Source organism: Hemibagrus wyckioides, linkage group LG05 (assembly GCF_019097595.1).
Source record: "Hemibagrus wyckioides isolate EC202008001 linkage group LG05, SWU_Hwy_1.0, whole genome shotgun sequence".
Lineage (NCBI taxonomy): Eukaryota > Metazoa > Chordata > Actinopteri > Siluriformes > Bagridae > Hemibagrus > Hemibagrus wyckioides.
The window spans coordinates 18,889,150-18,913,258 of NC_080714.1; the positions used below are offsets into that span (position 1 = coordinate 18,889,150).

At 39.8% G+C, this 24,109-nt stretch overlaps 1 protein-coding gene across 2 annotated transcripts in view; it reads left to right on the top strand.

Annotated features, from left to right (window-relative positions):
• agbl4 (AGBL carboxypeptidase 4) overlaps positions 1–24,109 on the top strand; it is a 302,375-nt gene that overhangs the window by 148,356 nt on the left and 129,910 nt on the right. For both annotated transcript variants that reach the window (XM_058389605.1, XM_058389604.1), the window contains exon 5: positions 20,502–20,718. In XM_058389605.1, coding sequence (XP_058245588.1) covers positions 20,502–20,718 — 217 coding nt within the window. The remainder of the gene's footprint in view (positions 1–20,501; positions 20,719–24,109) is intronic.

Sequence of the window (24,109 nt, forward strand, 5' to 3'; positions counted from 1 at the left end):
CTGTTTTGGCCTAACAGTATCCTGATCATTTTTTGTTTGTGTGTGTGTGTGTGTGTGAGATAAATGTATTCAGTAAAAATGTTTTCTTATGAATATGGATTTTATTTGAGTATCTCATGTGATGTCATGTGACATGTCTCTGAAGAATGCAAATTGGCACAAATTGGTTATACACAAACAAGCTAATTTGTCTTTTGCTCCTAATCTGATATTATAGGCACTGATAAGCCGATGTACATCACAGCAAAAATGGGAGATTAGATCACTAGTCCTCCTGTGCGGTAAAACCCAGTTTGAGGTCCACAGATAATATTATCAGCATTCTTAACTATTACTGTGACAAATGAGTGCTTTGATCTCATTAGATAAGCACAGAATTCATTTGTTTAATTAAACCAGCCTGTCTTGTGCTGGTGTGGGGGTCATTTTAAAAACAGTTCAAATTAAAGCAGGTAATTAAGTGGGGTTGTGATAAGGACCCCTGCACGGTAGTGAGCCGCATCTGCCGACAGTACGACAAAACCTAATTTCTCCCTTGTGCATTCCCACAAGGTCGCAGGCTTTATTAAAGTTTAGCCAATGACAGAGTGATAAAATATTTTATGGACTTGTTGGATGGCAGCGAGGTCTTTTCAGGATGAATTGGTGCCCGGTATATGTGGAGTCTTCAGGACAGAGGCAATTATAGCATCACTGCGTTCGTGCCTTTGAGAACAGGAGAAGGACTTGTTCAGCAACAAGCACCTTGACAAAGATATTTGTTTGGGCAATGGAGTGTAGCATTAATTATAAGAGGCTGTGATTAAATGCGTGGTCCGGGAATGAGTGTCATTTGTCTTACCGGCCTTTAGCGCAGAACCCGTGGAGGGTAATATTTAGGTTGGCACGGTGTGCCGCTGCTGTTTCCCGCTCTCAGGTGTCACGGGATGTTGAATCCATGCCCATTTTTTTTGTGGCTGCTCATCTCGTGTCTCCAACTCTGATTAAAGAGTTCAATGAGGTGAGAAACATGGCAATCTCAGTTCATTCACTGGTAATAACATGATATTTATATTGTTAACAAATTGTCTATTCACTGGCTGTCAGTCTATCTATCACTTTCTATCAGTAAGGCCTACACATGAATGCCAGTATTACAGATATGTCAGTCAGCATCAGGCTGATTGTGGATGTGTCTGTTTGCTTCTCGGAGTTAACACAGGCCGGATGGAGAGGGTGTATGTGGGAAATTGAGATGGGCAGAAGATTTAACATGGTACACAGGGTTAAATGCACTAGTCATAACTCTAGTTCTGTTTTGAAGAGGCATCTGGTTTACTGGTTTGAACTTGAATACTAATAATTTTAAGAAGAAGAAGAAGAAGAAGAAGAAGAAGCTTGGATTTTACAATATTCATATTACTCATACTCCACCTGACAAATGTTTAACAAAAGGTCAGTTTCAGAAAATCATCACTATCTTGAACCAAACAGCTTTTAGATCAGCAATGGAAAAGCAAGAGAGTGTGTAATGGAGATTATTGACATTTTCTGCTGTTGTCTTTTGTTGCCCCATAGATCTGAGTGCATCTAATGCAAGGATAGGTGTTTAATCTGATTTTCTCTGTGTGTGTGTGTGTGTGTTGAGAGTGGCTGGGAGGCAGAAGCTGAGTAAGATCTGAGTGGGGTGTGGCTAGATCAAGCACACATACATACACAGCTACACTACAGCTAGTGTCGCTTCACAGCATTTAAGTGCTGCTCACTGCTGTCTGTTTACTCTCTTCTATCGCTTACCTTTACAACACACTCTCTCTCTCTTTCTCTATCTCTCATGCACTTTCTATCTTTCTTGCCCTTTCTTTTTTACACTCAAATTTGCCACACTGTTCTTTGTTGGGGCACATAAATCATAAGAGGAGGACCTGCAGCTGAATTGGAAAGGTCACTTCAAATCACAAATAAAATGGAGTACAGCCCAGAAGGGGAGAACCTCCAAGTGCCACCACTGTATGTGTTTGTGTGTGTATGTGTGGGTCTGGCTCAGAGGGAGGGAGAAGGGGCAACTCAAACACAAAGAGAAATGAAAGCAGAGTGGAGCCGGTCTAAGAACTGCTCTTCTGTACTCACAAAAGATAGAGTCACGCAGTACTGCATTAGTTTGAGGAGAGTGATGGGGAGAGCAGAGGTGTCGAGAGGAGTGTAGCAGAACCGCTCGCTGCTTTCTGATAAGAGAAAAAGATGAGAGGAAGTGCAAATTTTAAATGGATAACTTGTGTTTAAGCACATTGGTTTTAAAGTCAGAATTTCTAAAAGTGCCAAAACAACACATGGCTGTTTGATTGACTCAGCTAACCTTCTGCAGCTGTCCATGGTGCTGAACTCTCCCATAACTTATGGATGGATGGATGGATGGATGGATGGATGGATGGATGGATGGATGGATAGATAGATAGATAGATAGATAGATAGATAGATAGATAGATAGATAGATAAAGTATGTATAACTGTGTATTAGTAGTGTACTTGTATAACATTGGTACTAATCCAGACCTGTTCCTAATCAATTTTTTTCTCTAGTCCTCTGGAGATTATTGTTATTCCCATATGATGCTAGAGTTAATAGTAAGCACTAACAATAGCAACAGTCAGCACCAAGGACTGACTTACCTTGTACCCTGTATTTGTTTTATATAAAGACACTTGAGGCAGAGATGTATAACTGATACAATAAAAAAAAAGAAAAGAAAAAGACAAAATGAGAATATATTGTTCACTGGGTAGATGACAAAAAAAGAAACATGCCAAAACAAGAAATGAAATCCAAAGCTAACTGTGAGACAACAGGAGCTTATATCCCTACACAAAAGTCAAAACACAAGTAAAATAAAAGACAACAAAACACATGAGCACAATCTAAACCCAAAATTGAAGTGAAAAGAATTTCACTGTATATAGTATAGCTACACAGTGTACAATGGATCCAGCATTAAATCCACCAATATTTCTGTTGTACAAGGTGTCTAAATTGTTTATCTGTTATGTATTTTGTTTTTCAGTTTTAATAGTAAAGAGTACTGATTGTGTGCATGTGTTTGCCCATGCAAGTGTTTTTTGTGTATTCAATCTTGCTCAGAGTTTCTGTCACTCTGTGATTTAGCAGTGGCCTCTCAAGGCCACCGACACAAATCCTTCTATTTTCCTATTTGTGCAGGATAGGCAGGAGTGAGGGGGACGGGTGACAGGTGCTCAGCCTGACCCAGGGCTGACAGGTTTATGGAGCACAGGGTTTCAATCACACCATGAGCACCAGTGCATCAATCTCACACATCTACACTCTGACACCTAAACTTATATGTGCACAAATGCAAGCACCTTTGCACTCACACACACACCAATGCATGAAATAGTTTATATACACATATAGAGAGGGAAAGAGAGAGAGAGAGTGAGAGCTCAGAGCTTTGACAGACAGCAAATGATGAAAAAAAGCCCATCACGCCAGGCCTGTGTACATATAGGTGGCTTTTCCAGAGTGAGGAATTGTACTCATAAACTTCCCGCTCCATGCTGTTCCACTCTGCAGTAGAGTTTGTGGCAGACTGAGCACTAAGCTGCAGTGAGAGCTCCGGCTGTGTGCGTAACAGCAATGCAGAGGTATACAGCAGGCTGTAGCAGATCTCCTGGGCCTCTAGCCACAGAGCCACTCGAGGTGAAAATGAAAGTCACCAAACACGAGGCTGAACAGCATTAAACAGACAATGAAGGATGGTGGCTCTGTGATGTTAGAGAATCAAGAATGAGACTATGAAACCAGTAAGCCAGGGGTCCTAATGCCTTGCAGGCTAATATGCACAGGGTTTATTGTGATCATACAGTACATGTACAGGACCAATGTGGGCTCTTAAAGGCATATATGTTTGTGCGGTAGACATGTACCATGCTAGAGTGTGTAGTTCAGGATAAAGGTGTTTTTTTTTTTTTTTAGCTCATCCCTGCAGAAAGTCTGACCAGTCTTGTCTACTCCCACAGGTATCTGTCAGACAAGGTAAGCAGAATTGGATGCAAGTGCAGAGAGAGTGTACTGTAGCAAACAAACAAATCCAAGTTGAGAGGCAAAAGTCATAGTAAAAAACGGGCAAAGATCAGGCGATGTACAACAGGGCAAATACGGGCAAATTCAAATAGTAAAGAAAAACAACAAAACAAAGAGAGCACAATGTCAAAAAAACAGAGAAACCTTACTTCATAACTGGAGTGGGAACAAGAGACTTTGTGTGTGTGTGTGTGTGTATGTGTGTGTGTGTGTGTGTGAGAGAGAGAGAGAGAGAGAGAGAGAGAGAGACTGGGAACAGGGGTTCCTGATTTAAAGTCCGGTGGCTGTGTAGTTCTTATCTATGGGGAAGTGTAGTCTGGGGTGGCCATGCTTGTAGGCTGCAAGGACTCCTGGGAAGTGGAGTTTGCTGTGAATGCGTTGACTATAAAAAATGCCCCTATTATGTTTATGATGACAATGCACAGTGCATATCTGTAACTGGAATCGTTATGACAGGCTTTTAAAAATGCTTTACTCAGTAAAATGGTCTGTGTTACATTAACTTAGACCTATTTAACATTAATAAAGACCTGTGTTACACTAAGATAGATCTGTGACACACCGGTAATATTCTGTTACATTAATAACATACCTGATTGTACACCTTGTGTGTGTGTACAGTATGTGTTTTCTAATATTTGAGAGTCTTCTGTTTTATTATTTTTATTATCTCCTTACCAGCTTGACATTATTCATAATCACATTAAAATGTTTTTTTTTTTCTTTACTCTTGCTTGATGTATGTGAAGCATGCAAGAGGCCATTAGACTATAGCCGGCTGAATAAAACACTTCATTCAGCACTGGAAAGGCCACATGTGGCTGCTGTAGCCTGGAGTCCACCTCTGAATACACTTTACTCACAGTATCAATCTCTCCGTCTCCTCTAGACACAAATAAATAAGTGATATTTTCATTAATCCTCCCTCACCTTCAAAATAATTCAGCGGCAACTTCATAAAACATGGATGCCAATCTTTCATTATTCATTTTTGCAGGTCCTGTTTCTTTGTTCCAGAGAGGAAATGAGAGATGTGGGTGGGTGGGGGCACAAAGCGAGAGAGTGGCAGGATGAAGGGATAACACGGTAGAGGACACGGGCAGGCGGAGAGGCGTTTTTTTGCATTATGTGTTATCTCTGTGCTGGCTGAATGCGATTTCCTGCCAGCGTAGAGCGCACGCTTCAGACAGAGGCAGAGCAGCCGAGTGTGGAAGAGGAACAAATAGCTTCGTCATTTCATATCGTTCGGAGCCGCATCGCGTCTGGCCACAGGTGGAACGCAAAGGAATGAGAACGGACCTTGCAGCTTTGTGCAGAAATGTGCCTTGTTCGTAATGAATATGGGCGATGCTGATTCTCTAGGCAATTCTTCTCACTTATCTTTATGCACACAGCATTGATCCTGTTTAGATTCCTATTTGGACTGATGTCACATATCCTAAATTATTTTTGCGTTTGGTTGGCTGCAAAGCCAATGAACATGCAAATAGAGAACTCAAAAGGTCACACGGTCTCCTCTGTTTCCTCCATTAGGGCCGAGCATTAAAGGTGTGCATATTGCTTTTTGGCGTTTCTCAGAGCCACACGTCTCGCCCGTAGTGAAGGAGATCGTTCTTATTTCTGTCCGGTTTGAATTGATTATGTGAAGTAGGGCCCTGTTCTCTGCTTGTTTGAGAGGGTGACTGATTGTAGCAGATGGGGTGGGCAGAGTGGGCGTGGCTATGTATGAAATATAATGGTTGCATGTGCTTTTAATAATGAGGCTCATTTTGATAGTGATGTTAAATGACAAGGATGCTTAACTATCAATCAAGCTCTTTTGTTGTTTGTTTTGCCAGAAAAGGGGAGAAAGTCAGAGGGCATTAGTAATATTCATGTGTGTGTGTGTGTGTGTGTGTGTGTGTAAAAGAAACTATTCCAGCCAACTGCACCACTTCTGAAAATGAAGGATCATGTATAGTTAATGAGAAGGCTAAACAATTCTACTGATTTGCAATTAAATATACAAACGTTTGGGATTTTTTTGCATATAAAAAGCATAGCTGTTGAGTCAAGGTTTCAGGGTGAAATATAAGTTAATACATTTTATAAGCAAATGTATTTTTTTAGTATGGAAAATTAAGATCCAGTCTGAAACACAAGAAGAAGGATTAAATAATACCATTAGGGAATACATCATTAAACAGACTCGCTCTAATTACTTTTGTTCTGAGCGCTACACTATAAGCTTTTTTTATTTTAATGTGCCGCTGCAGAGGAGAGTTTATGTTCCACGGGTTTTCTTGTATTTTATCAGTGCACTACTTGAAGTCGTTGCCCATATGGTTGCGATTCCGACACCTCCAGCCGTGTTTGCATTGCAAACATGACATAGCTGCCTGCAGGGACTGTGAGTGCTTTACTGCCAGTGTGTTTGATACACAGTCAGCAGCCATCAGTCACATGCACATATGTGCATAACGTGAGGGGAAGCCAGTGCCAGTCTACATATGGAGATGCTATAGGTGTAAATAGCTTTCTGCAACTCTGGCACCTTGAATGATTTACCTGCGCTGCATAATGCTACGATTATCACTTTCTCTCATTTTTTTCCCCCTCTTCTCTTGCTCGCTCAGTCCACGGCAAAAGTTGCCTATCTCCCCTGTGAGCAGTCATCTGTCACTTCTCTGATAGAGGGATGAGAGAGAGGCACCATTTTAATCTCGCCAACGGAAATTAAAGAGCACACAACAAGAACATCCTCCTCCTGCTGCTTTGCTCTAAACGAAATCTCAATCGGAGCATGCCCCATGAGAGAGCTGCCAGAAATCTTTAAAGTTTGCATTTTTATCTGTTTGTGTTCTAATTAGTGCAGTTAGAAATGCACTAATGTGTTCTGGGTGGCTTTGGCAACAGGTATTATACAGAAATGTTTATATAGAAATTCAGAACAAGAAATGTGGCACGTCTGTATTCAAACCATAACTTTATTAAGGCAGAAGGAGGAAAAGGTATGGAAGGGATAAATACAATTGATGTGTCATTTATATCCCCAGTTAAAAAAGTGTACAGAACGAGCTTTAGTGTCTCTCAACTGCAGGTCATGTAACAGTCGGAAAATCATGTTTATTGTGTTTATTATAGTTTTTTTGTGTTGGATGTGAGGAAATTGATGTATTTGTTAGTAATGTGTGTGCTGTGCCAGATATAGATGACAAAAGAATGAGGTGTTAAACCACAGCTTTCCTGAGTATCTCTTTCACCAAAGTTATATAATGGCCTTATACAGTATATGGTCTTGTTTCACAGATTTCTTGTGAATAAAAAAAATACCTGGCAACATTTTCAATACTGTTCTAAGCAAGATTTTGGGTGGTGAACAAAATCGAAACAAAACTGTTCATTGCTACTTGCCCAAATTGTTGTACTTCCCATTTTTCTAGCTTGGTGCCATGTGGCCTGTATTAAATAGTCAGGCTGTATCATGTTCACTGCATATACACCTGTAACCTTTTATCCTGATGATATGATAATAGCATCAACAGATTTTGTAGCATCTGCATTTGTTTTTCATAATATATGTGACCCAAAATGGCTTCACCCCACTCCAGATTAAGTACTGAGATCATGTGTAATTTTGTGAGGAACAAAATTGGAGGGTGTTTCACTGTGCAAGTAAACTTTAACTGTGTGTCTGTGTGAAGTAACAGCGAGTGGCAGCTTGGCCAGGCTTTTGTCTTCCAGGGTGTAATTGAGATGTGTTTTTGCAGAGGCTCTGTAGTAACAAAAGGTGCTTTAAGAGAGGGAGAGCGAGGGATAGAGCAAGCTGTCTGTCTTTCCATGACCTGCTGACTGCAGTCAACCTCAGTAACTTCCATTCCTTCTCTCCAGCACCCCCAGCCACCCCTCAGCTCATCCCAGTCCCTCTGCGAGCCTGTGGCCGGGAAGTTAATTGGCAGCATCTGCTGTCTGGGAGGCAAAGCACCCCTTCACCCCTTCCTCACCCCCACTTCACACATACACACTCGCCCCACTGGGCATCTGAGACACCAGTCTGACTACAGGCACCAAGTGATCACACATAGAGAGAGAGAGGAGGTGAGAGAGACAGCGAGGTTGAGGGGGAGTGTAAACCTGCAGCTGGCACTGGTGCCTAGAGGGTATTTGGTCAGGCAGGTTGGGAAGCTGCACCAGGCAGGGATGCCCTCAAGGGACAGATGGTTTATGGGAAAGAGAGAGAGACTACCACACCCTACCAGATGCATACAAAACTCACCTAAAGGCTTGATAGTTTAATATGTAACTGCTTTATACGCAAACACATGTACAATTCTGTGATGCGTCATGAACTCACAATTGTAGGAAATGTTCTGAAATTTGCCTTCAGTTTCAGTTTATATAGATCTGATTCAGTAGCAGCCACTAACGCTGGCCAAAAGCTTGATCTGAGCTTCTTCAAGAGGAATCTATTCATTCTGTAGACATGTAATGGCTCCTTTTCTTCTCAGATTAAAGGAAACTCACACCCATAGACCACATGCTCTGTCTTTGTGACTTAGATATCTTCTGACCTCCACACCGCATTGTGCTCTCGCTGACATCACTTCCTTAGAGACGGAATTAAGAGATGGGTGCCATGGTCATGAATGAGTCACTCAGATGGATCAGAAGAAAAAAAAACATGTCTGACATCATCCCTGCTGCTCCCTTTTTATATTACACTTTTACCTTAAACACTATTGTTTCCTGCAAATATGTATGCAGCCACTGCTAGAGAGTTTTCTGTCAAATTTGGAATTAATTACTAAATCATCGTATTTTAAATAGTGAAGGAAAAATAATGAACCAGACACTTTTTATTTTATTTTTTATTTTTTTGTTTTTATTTTTTCTTCGAACTGTAACGCATCACACAGTACGAGACAATACGTAGTGGGATAATAGAAAAATAAAATTAAATAAAAATTTATAGGCTAAAACATGGTGGCAGTAAAACTGTATAATATAAAATGGTACTAATACATTGCCATTTCAGTACATTGTGAAACATTAGTCAAAGGAAGAAGTCCCATCTGGTGTATTTTCCATATTAACCAGGATGGGTTGCCAAATTTTGTAGAATATTTTGCATTTGTTTCTTAACCGGTATGTTAGCTTTTCACAATCTTAGTGGGATGGTAGTGTCAGATTTCCACTTCAATGCAATGCACTTCCTGGCAATCAGTAACAGTAGTTTTATTGCATGACTCTGCCTGAGGTTAAAATTGGTGAAGTTACCCAATAAACAAATCTCTGGATCCAGTGGGAAGGTGATTCTGGTATACAGACGCTTCTGTTTTTGTAATTTAATATACTTCCAGTGCATCATTTCACTTCCAATTTATACACGTCTTTTGAATACATACAGTCAAAAAAGGAAGTGCTCATAAGCTGTTTAAAAAATGAAAATGACAGAGAAATTTATATTTAAAATATATGTAAAGATTACATAAAAATAAATCTAAATTGATATAAATGCTGGAAAAAAAATGGTTTTGTTCAAATTGTACCAAGTTAAGTAGCCTTTATTTGCACAGTGAAATTCTTTCTTCGCATATCCCATCCTTCGGGTCAGAGCACATGGTCAGACATGATGAAGCACCCTCTGGAGCAGGGGGGATTGGGGACCTTGCTCAAGGACCCAACGGTGGCAGCTTGGCAGTGCTGGGGCTTAAAACCAGATCTTCCGATCAACAACCCAGAGCCTTAACCACTTGAGCTACAACCGTCATTATAAAAGACATTTTCTGTGAAGATTTCAAGTAACCATGGTGAAAGTGAAGGAGCTTCGTAAACGTGAATGGGAACTGCTACAGAGCCACAGCAGAGAACTTTCCTATCAGTATTATTGTTCATGATAATATACTGGTGGAAAGCTCATGGAACAACTAATCATCCCTGAATGGATACACAAAGCAAGATTTCACACTGTGCTTTCAGACGAATGATAAGTTAAGAGAGAACAAATAGAGTTGCAGGGCGACCTGAAAGCAGCAGGAACAACAGGACAACAAGAAATGAACTGCACCTCAGGCAAAATCCTCTGCAAAATATAAGCACGATCTCTTTGTTAATAAGTCATCGTATTTGGAGAAAGCATGGTTGTGTTTATGATGCCGAGAGCACCGGACACACAGCAAAGTATAGAAGTAACATGGTGATATGGGACTCCTTCTCTGCAAATAATACTGGGGCATTACACACCTTTGAAGGCAGTGATGTACCAGGAGGTGAATTTAATCTCCTCAGCCAAGAAATTGAATCTGGTGAGAAAATAAACGTTTCAACGTGTCAATGATCCCAAAATACAGCTAAAATACCTCAGAACTGGTTACCAAAACAGAAAATGAAGCTGCTTGCATGGCCTAGCCAATCTGCTGACTTTATTTATAGAGGATTTTGAAATTACGAGTCTATCAGAGGGACTCTTATAACCCTGTGAAATTTAAAAAGATTTTCCAAGAGCAATGGGCTCTAATTAAACCACAAAATCAGTGCAACAGTACTAATGTTCTTTTATAATGTTGAACAAAGTAATCATTTTCTCTATTGTTGTTTTTTTTTAAACATATTTACGCTTGAATGCATGAATACATGCTTTTTTTTTTGTTCCAAGCCAAAAGGCATTATGTGTAGAAATCTGAAGTGAATATATATACACTATATATTAACAAAAATATCCAAATACTTCTTTCCCCTGACTAGAGCTAAGAACATGACAGTTCTGTATGCTTTGATTTCTTCGTCTGCTGAGTGACAGAGTGATTTGGTTTAGCACAGAAAGTTAGACTGGCCTGAACGGTTGCTAGCTTTAAACTGCAGCATCACCTAAGGCTTTATTAAATAGCAGCACCAGCAAATGTTATATTAATGATATTTGGTCCAATGTAGCTCTCCATTCAGTGTTTAGTGTAAAACCATGCCTGAATGAGGGAGAATTTTCTGAATTGTCAGACAAGTCCATTGGTTAGATGTTAGTGAGCACCATCATTTGATTTTTGTCATCTTGAGAATAAATTATATTGTTAGAATGTGAGGAGAAAGCTAAAAAGTACCCCTGCAAAATCCCTCTAAAAACAACCGGCCACACCTTTAAGCCGAAGTAGTAGAACCAGTGCTCCCATGAGAAACCTCCAGCCTGCACTTAAAGAACTAACATTCAGGGTTCACCGACTATCAACCTTGCTGTGTATCATTCGGTGTTGTGTTGTTTTATGTTTGTTAGTTCAGTGTGTGTGTGTGGCGTAGAGAGAGGGAGAGAGAGACATGTGGATATCAGTATATAGGAAGGTGTGTGTCATATATGTGTGTGCTCACATGCATACAGACTGTGTATGAAGTGGGTTGTGGTGGGTGGGAGTGGATTTGTTTGTGTGTGTGTGTGTGGATTTAGTTGTGTTGGTGTGTAAGGGAGAGTGCAGTGTTGTTAGGCAGTCTGGCGCCAGCCTGTCTCCTTGGGTCCATTCCACCCACTCTGCTGATGCATCAGCCAACACATCTCTGTCGTCCCCAGAGAGCGTGTAAGAGAGAGAGAGGGGAAGAAGGAAGAGCCAGTACACCTGCTCTGGAACATCCTCTTGTTTTTTCTTTCTCTCTCTCTCTCTCTCTCTCTCTCTCTCTCTCTGTAACACTCCCTGTTTTCCTTAATTTACACAAACACCTTATTTTCTGTTATTATCACATTGTTCTTATCTGAAAATGATACCCTTTTGGAGTGGGACTTTTTATCTCTGTATTCGATTTAAAGAAGTGCCAAGACAATGCTATATTATTAATCGTCCATTGTGTTTTATTTATATATTTAGTAACATTATGACACCTCTCGACATTAGCCTGTGTAGCAGAAAGCGCCGTCATGATCAATATTTTAAAACCTCTACTCTTGTTTATAACAGCTTTATATGCTTACTTTGCATACAAATGTAAACATGCTTTGACACGTAGATGTCAGTTGGCTGTCACACCGCCCTACTGGCATATTGCTGAACTGCACCTGACCTGTATCTGACAAGACACATATACACCCTCTCACACCAGTGCACTTCTCTGACATCACCCTGTCTGGCTGTTAATACTCTCCTCTTCTCTCCGATTCACACCTGCCCCTCTACCACCCTTGTGTGTGTGTGTGTCTGTGTGTGTGTACGCAAGATACCCTGTGCCCCGTGAGGGGGCATGGCGCCATGCCGGCTGGTTCAGGGGGCTCATCTGCTTGAGAATAATTATCCAGTCTCCCCTTTGCACAGTGGGGCTTCTGGTTGCCACAGCGGGGTCACACACACACACACACATACTGTAATAATGCTGCTAAAACACATCAAGTTCCTGCCTGGTCAAGGCGGGGCGTCTTGCTGGAGCCGCAGCCCTGATATCGCATACACACAGGGACATCATGCATCACACACACACACACACACCATTATGCTGATTGTACAGATGGTCCTAACCACCTGAGACATGTGGGGACTATAGACCAGTCTCTGATGTAAGCATGTGTTTGGAAAAATCAGGTGAACGCATCCATGTTGAAACAAAGACAGGGTGGGGCTGCTTTTAGCTTTCTAGTCAGAAAGATCAGAGACACTCCACTAAAGGGTGGATCACTTCTCAGGTCTATAACGTAAGGACTATAGCCATCTGCTGGTCAGTGAGGGAGCAGACGCAAACAGGCATGGACCGAGGCATGCGGAACAACATACACACAGAGAGAGAAAGTACACACACTGCAATACTTTTAAATTGAGTAAAGTAATCGATGAATAGAGTGATAAAAATCATTCTTTTGCAAAACAACCTACCAGAAGCATTTATTTTTCTGTGTGTGTATTTGTCTATGAATTTGTTCATTCACATGAGCATGTCTAGCAGGAGTGCACAATATATATCTTTTGTAAATGTTAATGGCTGTATATTGAATTTTATATTGCAAAAGCCTGAAATATGGAATATAACATTTTACAAAAGGAATTTTCTTTATCAGTTTATTCATCATTTGTTCTGTTGGTGTTTTAATTACATGTAGTGTTTCACATTTAGGCTGCTCTTAACCATAACCTTTAATATCAGATTTTTTAAATTTATACGGATAATTCTATTTCTATTTTTATTTTAAATATATATATATATTTTTCCATTTTATTATAGACAGTTGAAAAGCATTTCCTACTTTGTATGGCTGTGTATGTGACAAATAAAATTAGATTTTTTTTAAACAAGCAGCTCCTCAACATCGCCCTCCTGCATCCGCTCCCATGCTGACACACAGGCATTAAATTCATGAATTGCAAAGTGGCTGTGGAGTGGATAGTGTATTGTGCTATTAGCATGTGTACCATGTTTTCCATATTTACTATATGTTCGTATTTATCACATCCGCGTATCTTATATATTATGTAAATGCTGCCTTCCTGCTATAGTGTTGCAGTAGTTTGTTGATTTATGTGTCACTCTAGAAGATATCAGCTTGGCATTAACATTACATTAAAAAAAAACCCTTTTAGCCTCTGTTGCAGAAATAAACATCATTATTCGAACAAACAAACGCTATGTATATATTCAGTGTTAGTATCAGATGATGAGGATGTACTTACTTTTTCAGGCCTGGCAGAGTGATACAGCAAAGGCGTCAGCTCTGGAAACAATACAGAGCTGAACTGATGCAGCACTAATGGGATAAAAACCAAATCGATACAAGACTCTGAAATGTCACCGAAGAGGCAGTAGGAGAATCATTATGAAAAATGAAAATGCATGATGTGGCACATCTTACCAATCAGCGAGAGATCATGTAGCATGATAAATCTCACGTTGTGTTTTTTTTGGTTTTGTAATCATGTAGTCGAATGAGTCCAGTTTACTTTCCTCAAGCTGCAGCTACTTGCATAGTAATTCACTCCCGACTCCGGAACAGGAGCTCTGTAATCTCAGCTAAGATATAAACACACACACACAAGGATAAATGAGACTTCATCCCAGGTTTTCTATACATTCTGTTCAATTTTGAACATCAGATTTTATAGTGTTATCCAACTAGTCTCTCTCTCTCTCTCTCTCTCTTCCCTGGTTGGCTGGTTGGAGTTTATGATTCCTGCTCTAATGAGAGGTTGATTTAGGAGCTAAGAGAGCCATTTGATGACATGCCGTTCCTCTCAGTGCTGATACTGAGCATGTCCCAGTGTGCTTATGAAAAGGATTGCAGCTCCAGCATTCCATAAATGTCTGTGCACCTGTGTATGTGCATCTACTCACCAAACCATGTATTCTAGTTAAAATAATGTGTTTAAAATAAACTCACATATACTCTTAAGTTATTTTGGGAACACAGCCTTTGTATTGCTGAGTGAGATGAACTTTATTTTTCATCCTGACATATGAAAGAGAACATGCATGACGCTTGTAATTTACATGGAATGATATACATCATTTAGAGATACTGTATATTTGGATTTCTTAGCAACTGTTAGTTAATAATATTGAAGGTGTAATGCTAGTGTACTTCATTTGCCTTTTATTTCCAGCTCACTGAACAAACAAATATTGCTGTCTTTTAGTTTTAGAGCCTACTCAGTCCATACACAAACCCAAGCTGCAAACCCACTATACGATACATTTGAAGGTTAATTCACCATCACCTTATTCTTAAAGGCTAGAAACATCACAGATACAACAGTCTCAATTTATCTTTTTTTTTATTTTATGTAAATACAAAGCAATACTCTTCATCTTATGGGAATTGACATAAGCCAAGTGTAAATCATCCAGTACTTCAAATATTAATGTATTATTCTGAAGGCTCAATGTACTGTAGGTTCCCTTCTGATGAAGCGGTATCGTTATTAGAGGTGTAAACTTCAGGCTTCCACACAAGACAATTTGATTTCCGTTCATAAGGCGGCGATTTGGTACTCGATATATCACTGAATCAGCGACAACGCGATGCAATTTAGATTCATAAGGCGAGGAGTCGATATTCGATGATGCTACCTGACCTGCATTTGCTATGATGCAATATGATTAAGATTCATGAGGTAATGATTTGATATTTAACCCTATCACTGAAGCTTCTGCCATACGGCATGGTTTGATTCAATCGATATGTAACAAATTTGAGAAGGTGGGGCTATTTGTTTGTGAGCTAAGATGATGGAGTAACAGAGGTACAGATAAATCTCCTTGTTACCCTAAATTATTTACTAATACTAAAATAGTAATACTAATTCTAGTCATATTATGCAGTGATTACTTTCTTCTGTTATCAGGAATGAAGCTCGGTCATAGCAAATGTGTCTTTAGGTATTATTCTATGTAAGTAGGATAGGAAAAATGAACAAGGTATCATTTTTTTTTCAATATATGTCAAAATCCTTCTTGTACGGATTTCCATGAGAAGGACAGCAGTTGTCCATTTGTTGAACATGATCTGATGTAAGCATGCATCAAGCAATCTGTTGTGATCTGGCGACGATCGCTCGTGTGTGCAACAGTTTCTCTGGATTGCCAGAAACACCTTAAGCAAAACTAAGTAAAGCAGCGGATTAGTTTTAGAGGCTAGTAATCTGGAATTTTTTTCTTTCCAAGCTTCTGGTCTCATGCTCCCTTCAAACATGTAATCATGCAGACATCCAATCATATGTCAAATTATAATTAGATGAAATAAACAGCATGTGGCACAGATGATACTCCAAAAGACAGAGCCATTGATGAGTAACGCACCAGCGAATTTTAGGACTGAAGCTTGAAGCTGCAGTAAATGTGCTGTTAATCATTATGCTGCACATGGAGTGGTGTATTTTAACGACTGACTAACAGTAATTGATGTGGAAGATGCTTGTTGCTGCACTCTTCACCCACGGCTTCGGGTCCCGCTCATATTTCCGCAGGATGTAATAATAAATATATTTGTGAAATGAAAACCAACCAAATGACTTTGTTTAGGTGCAGTTTTAGGTAGAGGTACAGAGAGAGAGAGAGAGAGAGAGAGATTAGATGCCTTTTATTGTGCATTTGTCTTTGATGCTGGAGGAAAAGAAAAGCTAAACAGTAGCTGTAGAATCTCTGCAGGCATTTTGTTGTGTGAAAAAGGCCTCTTTTTCTGTTTGAAGTCGACATTTTCGCAAGGTCCCCTAGCATTTTCAAATATCACCAAACTGCTTATTTACTGTGTGGAGTAAACATGCTCTCTCTCTTTCTCTCTTTCTCTCTTGGTCTCCCCAGCCCCCTGCTGGGAAGTGGAATCTCCTACTGCTGCTCTGCAGCTATCTGTTTAGTTTCAATCTCAGATCCCATACATGCGCTGCTGGTTCAAATACCACAAATAACACCAGCAATTCAAATACTGCAGAAGAGGCGCAGGAATTTGACACCGAGAACAATAACAAAACTCCTCCACTACACGTTTTTAAAAATGCCATCGACGACAAAGCCGGCCATGTTGCTTAGTAACCGTGCCATCTTTCGACTCCTGCGTGAATCTGTCGCGCTCTACTTCCTCCTTCTCGTAGCTTTCGTGCAGAGCTGCTGGAACCCAGGTACATGGGAAACACTAAGAGATTGGACAGTATGAGCTGGTGTTGTAGATATACTTGGCTAGTAAATAAAATCCCTCCTCGTGCCATGCCTGTGATGCATTTTACCATTTGGATGAGATAATGGTGATCTTGTTGATGTTAGTCTTTCAGCTGTTCCCTATTTGGGGCTGCCACAGCGGATCATTGGCCTTTGTCCCTTGTACATATTCAAAAACATTTAACCTTCACATATTAAGAAGAATAGTGAACAAAGATGAGGAAAGCTAGAGATATAGAGATAAAGAGAGATAACATTTGATTTGAGATTTAAGGCAAAACGGTTAAGAGGAAACCAATCCTGACTAAATCTGAGGAACTATCTGTGATCTGTTAACAGTCTGGTGTGTGTGTGTGTGTGTGTGTGTGCACATGTAGAGAAGAGGGTGTTTTGCTTTATTGTAAATCGGGTGATAAAAACAGTGTGAAAAAGTGTTTTACTAAGATTTCGCACAGACAGAACAGCATCACAGTGTCTTGCCATGTACTCTACAACTCTCTGGAATTATCCTGGAGAGATGAACACCATTCCTCCAAAAGATAATCCCGTAACCAGTCTTCCGATGATGGTTGAGGAGAACATGTGCGATTATTTCTTCCTGACTAATACGAGAATGTTATCACTGATACCAGCAGATATGTAGATTTAAAGGAGATAAACTTTTCTAATATACAGTAGTACTGGTTAAAGTTGATGTGGTTTAAAAAAAAAAAAGTAGAGTCAATGGGTTTTAGTTAAATATAATGATGATTGCAAACGTTTCAAACTTGGGAAGCATGCATGCAAATTTTGAAATCACCACTGACACTAAAATTATTTTCTATCCTTACTGTTCTCTACTGCCAATAAACTTCTAAGCGCTATTAATAAACCCATAAAATTTTTTTTATATTTTTTTATTATTAAACCTAAATACTTTTGTATTTACTTATTAAACTTAAATAATGTTTATAAATTTAATGTATGTAACTTCGTCATAAAAATCTATTATTTTTATCCTTTTGAAAAGTTTTTTTTATTTATTAGATTATTCTATATATTTTATAGCACCATGATTTGTAATATATAGAAGCACTTATGCATACATACATTTAATGCCTTAATGGTTCTGAATTAATGATCCAGTCTTAAAATGGCCTTAAGTTTCACATCAGTCACTTTCCAGTGCATAAGTGATTTGTGAACACTGGTGCATCAGCAGATTAAATGCAAAAATAAAACACTTCTTACACACATTTGATGCAATGTCATAGCAGACCTCACTCACGTGACTCATATTGTTACAGGCAACAAAACCTGAAGCGTCTAAGCAGAAACAGTGTTGTGTTCTTCAAAATGGTTATAGAATATGACATTTACAATAAACATTATGATTTCTGTTGAAAGGCGTAAGGCATTGGAACTTTAATATCGGCTGTTTTTTATCGGCCATGTGATACATCAGCCAGGCCCTAGCGTGCACATTATTGTCCAGAGGGTGTTGTTTTTTTTTGTTTTTTTTCCCCTCTGACACAAAGATAAATCTTTTTGGGAACGAGGGCACTGTACCAAATCCGGGAGCGCACCAAGCCACGGGCCACCATCATTTAGATAAAACAAACTGCCATCGGCCACAGCAGGGCGAAGAGAGAGCTAGAGAGAAGAGAAGAAAAAAACTGTTCGACCGTTTAGAGATGCTTCAAGCTCTCTCGCTCTGTCTCTTCCTCTCTTTTCTCTCTCTCTCTCTCTCTCTCTCTCTCTCTCTCTCTCTCTCTGGAGGAACATACAAAGCTATTTTCTTTAGCCAATAGTAGTGCAGCAAAGCAGGGAAGGCAGGCAGTACATTCCCACTGGGTAATTAAAATCAATAGCCAGGACTTGCTCAGTAGCCAACAAGGTCAAGCACTGAGGAGAAGCCAGGAGAGTGTCTAAAGACTGAAAAGAAAAAAATAAATAAATAAATTTTTTTTAAAAAATCAGGTGTCATTAACACTGTATAACACTGTGAGGTGTGAGGATGTGTATAGAATGTGAGTGTTACTTGGAGTGCATAGGAAATAGACATGCAGCCATGAACCTAATGCAAATGTAGGCCAGATCCCAGTACTGACATGACCTCTGCCTCCTGTACCACACTGTGTGTGTGAGAGTGTGTGTGTGTGTGTGTGCTCTCAGCAATGGCAGTAATCATACTGAAAAAGGCACTTTTACAGTATTAGTATTCTGCTGAGACACAGACTCCTGAGATTTCTCTCCTTCACTATCGACTGGCCTCTTTTCTTCACTCTGTCTTTTCTTCCTTTTGGCCTACAGAGCCAAGCTAATTTGGTTTAATTTCAATTTCTGCTGTTCACTTTGTTGAAGCAGCAAAGACATCAGGGAATTTGTTGGCATACTTGTTTAGTCTGTGTGAGTGTGTGTTTATTGAGTGTTTGTGTAACTGTCTCTTTGATGCCTGTTGGCTCATATGTGTGGCTGCCTCTTATTGCTTTATAGTGCCTCTAAATCGTGGCGCTGGCTAGATAACGGGATGCCCGGTTTAGCCGAGGCCAATTCGAAAGAGTTGTTTCTCTTCCTTATCAGTCAGCTGTCCAGTAGCCACCACACTATCAGACATAAGTACAATCTCTGTCTGATCCTTCTTCTCCTCCTCTCACTCGCTTTCTCAGTGTTCTCCTGCTCATTTTATCCCATCCTCTGATCATTCTTTCTTTATCTTCCACTCTCTTTCCTTTCTGCCACCCTTCCTTATCCGCAGCTTGTGTTCTTTGTTTGTCCTTCATCGCCTATCTTTCTCTTTCCCTTTCCCTCCCTCTTGTTTTCCCGCCTGCTCTCTGTCTCTCTGCTGATTGTCTGTATTCAGCATGTCCCTTAATGTCCGAGCCAGCCTCCATTTTCTCTCCTCTGTTTCTCATCACGTTGTGCTGTAGGATGAGCTACGCCTTTCCCTCACTCATCCACGCCCCGCTAATTAGAACGCAACTCAACATTTAATCAGCAGACATTTCCGATAGCCATGGGTAGTGCCGCACCATTCATTGTTTCACATTTACTGTATTGTTCATCACATTCACCTAGCTGATTGGAAATTGAGGGTTGAAGTCGACTTGAGAAAAAAAAAGAACAGTTTAACGAGGGGACACGAGGCAGACTAAAGAGATGGAAAGGAAGATAAAGAGAAGGGCGTAGTACTCTGAGTAAGATGAGAGTCTGTAGGGGATGCACTAGTGTCATGTTTCTCACTGATGGCTCCTGCAGTTCTCTGGATTGTTTTTTTTTTTTTTTTCCTTTCTCTACATTTCTTCTCTGGTGGTCATCTTTACTAGAGATGATCCCAGGGCAGCAAGAGAAAAATGGCTGATCAAATCACGCCTTTTCCTCTCCTGAGAACATTAATGTGTGCACAATGCTTTATTTCCCTCATGCACAATATCAGTCACTGGCCCAGAGTGACCAACAAGGGGGACATGAGGATTGCAAATTGAGAGATTTAAGCTTCCAGAACATAAAAAAGTACACAAAAGCTTCTTGATGGCTTTGAGTAAATGGTTGTACCCTGGAGTAGTGTATCATAAGTGATATGGAAATTACTGCAACCTGTGAGAAGTCTCCATGGACTCACTCTTGGCAGAATTGTTAAATAGGTAATACACATCGAGGCCAAAAGCATCATGTCCCCCCCCCCCTTTTTTTCGCTTACACTACAAACCTACCTCACACCTAAACACCCTGTTAATAAGATTTACAGGAAAAAAAATCCATTTTTGCTCAAGATTTCGCTACAGAACAGCATTCTTAAATAATATAATGACATTTTCCTTCCTTCCTTTCTGTCTTCCTTTCTTCCTTCCTTCCTGTGTTTCAGGCAAAGACTGCCAGCCAAGAATGTGTATTATTACCGGTGCCCGGACCATCGGAGGAACTATGTGATGTCCTTCGCCTTCTGTTTCGACCGCGAGGATGACGTGTACCAGTTTGCCTACTGTTACCCCTACACCTACTCTCGCCTACAGCACTATCTGTCCAGCCTTGAGCAGAGAAACCTAGACTACCTAAAGAGAGAGCAGCTGGGGCTCAGCGTGGTGAGTGTGTGTGTGTGTGTGTGTTTGTTTGTGTGGGCATGTGCTCATTTGTGCCCATGTCTTAATTTAGCCACAAACCCATTTGAGATGAAATAGACATCACCAATTTCCTAAATGTTATTCCAAGCTATAAAAGTATTATTTCATTACTTATTTCATTAACTTCTGTATTTATTGTCTAGTGTCTCTACAGTTTCCTCAGCAAAGTTAGTTAGCTGTTTATGTAACTAGATTCTACTATGTCTACCTGTACCGTTTTGATAAAGCTCAGCATCTACGCTGCATTTGGAGATAGACAAGTGAATTTTCTTGTGAATAAGAAACTGCAGGTTATATTTTCGACTCATCTCGTAAGACTTTAGGTAAGATGCTTAAATGCAATAAATGACATGTTCTGTTTATCCAAATCTTTCTGTCACAAATGATAAAAAAGGTCTCTTGGTGAGGAGTTAATACCTTATTCCTAATCTGTGTATGGAGTCTGGATGGGTAGCTGCTTAATTTGAAACTAAATATCCATAACTTAAACAATGTCCATAATAGCTTTTGGATTTTATTCACCCAATCAAAAGCCCTATGTGAGTGTTAGGTCTCGACTCTGTACTGTTTTGTACTGTAGTGTTTTCAGCATTGTACTGTCGCTCACTAATACTATACACATACACCAGGGGACAGATTTTACATGGGTACCAATCAATCCATTTGAGTACCATTTAAACCAGGTACCAATATTTATTTATACATTAGATTTCTTCAATTATTATTTTAAAACAATTGGTTTGTGAACCTAATACAGTGCGCTACATACCTTTTGATATTAGGCCTTTAGATATCAGAGAGCAGAACTGAATACAACACTGTAAAGAATAATCTGTCTTTATACACTTATATTGCCAAAAGTTTTGGTACGCCTGCCTTTATATGCACAAGAATGTAATATGGAGTTGGCCCGCCCTTTGCAGCTATAATAGCTTCAACTCTTCTGGGAAGGCTTTCCACAAGGTTTAGGAGTGTGTTTATGGGAATTTTTACCATTCCTCTAGAAGTGCATTTGTGAGTTCAGGCACTGGTGTTGGACGAGTAGGTCTGGCTCGCAGTCTCTGCTCTAATTCATCCCAAAGATGTTCTATCAGGACTCTGTGCAGGCCAGTCAGGTTCCTCTACACTCACTCATCCATGTCTTTATGGACCTTGCTTTGTGCACTGGTGTACAGTCATGTTGGAACAGGAAGGGGTCATCCCCAAACTGTTCCCACAAAGTTGGGTGCATGAAATTGTCCAAAATGTCTTGGTATGCTGAAGCATTAAGAGTTCCTTTCACTGGAACTAAGGGGCCAAGCCCAACCCCTAAAAAACAACACCTGAATTCAGTGATTTGGAGGGGTGTCCCAAACCTTTTGACAAAATAGTGTATTTGCTCACATAAGATCCTGATGAAATTCCTATAACTGTTGCTAAAACATGGGCTGAAATTGTGATCTTGTTTAAAACTGTAAAAGTGCTGAACTAGAGATTTTTCAGTACTGATTCCTCTTCAGGGACATTTTCCCCCCAAACTCAGCCAAAAGTTCTCATCTATTTAATAATAATAGCTTGATAGCTTCAGTAGTTTTTTTTATGATTGTTCATATGATTATTTTTATTTTTTGCTCTGTGGTCCTACTTTAATAATGTCACCTGCACACATACCACTCACACACACACACTCACACATTTGGTATTTATGTTTGGACAGTATTCTTCACACTTTATTACAGGTTCAACATGTAACTGGAAACACGTGTAAGAGGATTTGTTAGGGCCAGAGAAAACACTCGCGGATCCAGCCCGCAGGCTAGCATTTGATAATCCCGGCTGGAAAGCTATGATATTAATAGTGGGACTTTGGTGTGTTTTGATTGTGTTTATCAGTATAAACTACCTGAGGCATCTGGAAAAGTCTTCAGGGCATGTCATGTAGTTCCATGTGCTTTAGGATTCCCTTCAGCTAATAATATCTATAAATATGAGTAGAGATGCCGTTCTTTCAGCCTCGTTTTCCCCAGAGGAAATGTGTGTGTGTGTGTGAGAGAGAGAGAGAGAAAGAGAGAGAGAGGCCTTGCTAGGCCAGGTGTTAGATCATGCGCAGTGCCTGCAGTGCTGTTTCTGCTCTTATCAAATAATTGTAGAAGAAAAACTCATTAGAAATGCTTGAAAGATTAAGACCCGTTCTCATATTTTCTGCCATCACTTCCACGTTTCAAGGAGAGTTAGGCTGCAAGGGTCTGTGATGAAAGGACATCTGTTGATAAGGAATATGGCATCAGTTTAGAAAAGAAATCAGTTTCTTATGAAATGTGATTTGAATGGTAAATTATATGGGGGGGGGGGTAAATCAGGCAAATACGCATGTGATTGCAGTTCAGAAACACTGTGAGCTTTAGAGTCGGTGTACCTACTGAAGCTTTCGATAGCAGTACAAAAAAAAAATGAATGTTCATTGCTTTCTAATGTGCTATCTTTTATCTTATTTACAGCACAATATCAGCACTAAATGCTAATGTTTAATGAATTAAAGAATGAATAAACTAAAGCAGATGCACACTGAAGATTAATGACTGATGATTAGTTCAATTTCGGATGTAGTGGATAGACATTAGGTGGAAAAACACAACAGGGATTAGTTATTATTAATATTTGTTCAAATTCATATCCTACTTCTTCTTCCTCTTCTTCTTGTTATTATTAGTATTATTATCCTTATCATCATTATTATTATTGTTGTTGTTATTATTAGTAGCAGAAGTAGTAGTAGTAGCAATAGTAAAGGAGTGGTAGCAGTAGTGACAGAAGAGGAGTGATAGTGGTAGTAGAAGTAATAATTGGGGAGTGGTAGTAATGCTGTTGTAGTAGTTATAGTGATAGGAGTAATAGTAGTAGCAGTAGTGGTAAAAGTAGACTGGTGGTGGTGGTGGTGGTGGTAACAGTAGAGTGCCATTATTAGTAATAGTGGTAGTAGTAGCAGCAGTAGTAATAGTTGTAGGTTAGTAGTAGTAGCAGTAGCAGCAGTAATAGTGGTAGTAACAGTAGAAAATTAGTGATGGTGGTGGTAGTAGTAGTTGTATTAGCAACAGCTTTAGTAATAATGCTAGTGGTTATAGCAGAGTAGCAGTAGTAGTAGTGGTAATAGTACTGCAGAAATCGTAGGTGTACTCAGCTAGTAGTGATAAATGTAAAGTAACATTAGGAGTAGTAACAGCAGCAGAAGTACTAGTAGTAGTAACATAATAGTAGCGGTAAAATAGTAGAGTAGCAGCAGAAGTAGTAATAGTAGGGGTGTAGTAGTAGTGGTGCTGGTAGTGGCAGTAGTAGTAATAGTAGAGTAGTAGTGTTGGTGGTGGTGTTGGTAGCA